A 3,127-nucleotide genomic window follows, 5' to 3' on the forward strand; every position below is an offset into this window, starting at 1 on the left:
ATGAGGAAAATTTCCGCGATTCAGGATGTTTCATCATATAAGACACCTACTAAACAAAAAATCAATAAAATTAAGTCGTCCTTCGATAAGATAGATGATTTTACGAGAGACTTAGTCCGACGAACGGTGTATGAATTCTATATGAAAGGAGAATCACCAACAATACGCCGTTTAGGGAAAGCGATAAAAGAAAAGACTGCCGGGACGGACTATGAATTTCCATATTCTGACGGGACTTTGCGAAGATTACTGCGAAGTATGGGTTTCTCACATAAAAGAGTTCTCCGTAAAACGGCTAGATCCGAGTCTGTAGAAATAGTTGCGTGGAGATTTCGCTACTTAGAAAAAATAAATAGACTGCGTGGAGAAGGATATAGTGATGTATATTTGGACGAGTCGTGGTTCGATACGAACACATGCAAAATGAAAAACTGGAGTGATGACACAGACAATTGCACAGTTGCAACTCCTGCGTCAAAAGGAGAAAGAATTGTAATTGTGCACTGTGGTGGGCGAAATGGCTTTGTTCAAGACGCTCTGCTAGTAACACATCGAAACATGTTAAATGTCCCAGCCGACTACCATGGCACGATGACCTCACAGGTTTTCGAGGAATGGTTTGTTAATTCTGTGTTACAGCGATTGGAAGAGCCATCCGTTATAGTGATGGACAATGCCAGATACCACTCGCGAATTCTCAACCCAATTCCTAATATGTTGTGGCCAAAAGAAAAAATAATTCAGTACATGATAAATCATGGAATTAGTGTGCCTCAGCCAGTTCCAATAAAACCTGTTTTAATGAAACTTATTCGGGAGACATCACCTAGAGATCAGAAAAAATTCGTAATTGATGAACTTGCTCTTTCGCACGGGCACATTGTTTTAAGATTACCGCCATACCATTGTGTGCTCAACCCTATAGAGCAAGTTTGGTCAGAAATAAAAAGGCGTGTTGCATCTTGCAATTTAAAAGGTCGTCCAGCATCAGAACTTATCTCAGTTTTGAAAAATGCAGCGGACTCTGTGACTCCTGAAAAATGGAGAAACTACATAAGACACGTCGAGGACATTGAACAAAGTTATCGTGTTTTGCAAAATGTTTTTGATGGAGACAAGGATCATGTTGTCATCGAGATAGATCAGTCGTCCTCAGAAAGTGAGGATAACGGATATGAGGACATGTTTTAAACTCTTGAAGGGGTAAGTTCCAATTTTTATTTTATTTTTTTTATATGAGAATTTTCAAAATAATCAATCAGGTCTGATATAGTGCTTTATGTGAGATTGATTCTAAGTTGCATGAAGGGCATAAACAAGAAATAATAATAATAATAATAATAATAATAATAATAATAATAATAATAATAATAATAATAATAATCCTATTTATAAAAGACTAACATTAGTGCATTACGCTAACTCCTAATAGTAAATCACGTTCATGCTCATTGCAATAATATAATACAATAATTTAGATTTGAGCATTTATATTTAGGTGTCCGCAAATTCGTTGGTCTGCAAATTAAAAAAAGAAAAAAAGAAAAAGTGAATGCAAACAATTAGAGCTCTTAAGTATGATTTTAACCTATAATTAGTGCTTGAACTTTTCGGGTAAACAGTACCCGCACGATACCCCTTGTGTTTGGTTTACTCGATCCTTAGACCTGATAAAACCGTTTGGCCTGTTTGGACCGTTTGACCCGATAGACTCGTTATGAGTTCGTGCATGATAGTTAGAACAATTTATGTTACGATAATAAAGTGAAACAACACATCATTTACAATCTTGACAGAATAAGTTTGTTTTAATAAAAACGGGGTTATCAGGCCAACCCCATTCAAGTACGGTTCAATCGGGCAAACCCGATTCATACGGATAAAAATACAATATCGGTCCAACGGGCGGTCCAGAATCGATTCTATTTTCCGAGCATTACCGAAAATGCACAGTAGCCCGAAACGGCTCGGGCGTAAAAACGACTATATTATTATTATTATTATTATTATTATTATTATTATTATTATTATTATTATTATTATTATTATTATTATTATTATTATTATTATTATTATTATTTTAATAGGAGAGCAAATTACTTGTTGAATGACCTGTACGTATTTTATCCCTATTTTAAATGGTTATTCTGGTTTTATGTATCTGCTTATTGGTTGGCAACACTCAGAGAAAGAATAGTTCGAGACTTCATTGTTTGCCCTGGCGACAGGGATAGCGGCTAAGCTTTTGTAATACCGGCAACATCCAACTGGTTGACAAACCGCACGTGGTCGCTAACAACCATATGACAGTTTTACTGCTGATAAGAAAACTTGGTTTAGCTTTGAAAAACAGTATATATAAATTATCGCTATTTATACATTGACGGGATAAAATACACACTTTCAGAAATGTGTTGAAAGTGAAATACCAGATGTGACCGCACCCCCTACTGCTCTGGAAGAAACACCCAATCGTACTGATAATTCCCCCGAGGCACCTGTCATTCAACATGGAAAACAACAGAATTCCAGAGCCTAAGTGGGCGGCTATTTGAAGCGATCGCGAAGCGTATTTATTGCTCATGTATATGCTTGAAATACGCTGACCATGTATTTAAATCTGGGCGGCTAAACATGAACGCGAAAGCAATAAAATCGCTGAGAAAACGCCGGCTCGAGCGTATTTGGTGCAGGTCGGAACAATAGACCGCCTGCTGTTTAAAAGATTCCAAAAGGAAGGACAGAAAGGAAAGACGTGTTGCCAGGCAAGGGGATTGTAACAAGAAACAGCTGCTTGGAAGACGCTTTGTGCAGAGATTGGAACTCTGCTATTATAAAGTATGTGTGTGTATAACAAAAGAAAATTCACAAAAATAGAAGGAAATTCCGAAAAATTAGCTAATCACAGAAAAATCTATGTAACACAATAGGGTGATTTCTCGTGATACACTTGATTGACACTTAGCTGGTGCCATGGTAATCTATTTGGCTTTAGGCAAAAGATGAAACAACGAAATAACTTGAATTTGAGCCCCTATCTCCGAAGCTCGAACTCCACCCCCAAACAGATAACCACAAGTGTAATCACAAAGAGAAATTTTCAGTTGTGTTTGAAAACGTGTCCTGT

General features: G+C 37.0%; 1 protein-coding gene across 1 annotated transcript; it reads left to right on the top strand.

Annotated features, from left to right (window-relative positions):
* On the top strand, positions 1 to 1,191 carry LOC145680580 (uncharacterized). The gene has a single exon (XM_081751233.1). The coding sequence runs from the start codon at positions 1 to 3 to the stop codon at positions 1,189 to 1,191; it is 1,191 nt and encodes a 396-aa protein (XP_081607359.1).
* Positions 1,192 to 3,127: the final 1,936 nt, after the last annotated feature.

This window comes from Thermobia domestica, chromosome 1 (assembly GCF_964235325.1).
Source record: "Thermobia domestica chromosome 1, izTheDome1.hap1.1, whole genome shotgun sequence".
NCBI lineage: Eukaryota > Metazoa > Arthropoda > Insecta > Zygentoma > Lepismatidae > Thermobia > Thermobia domestica.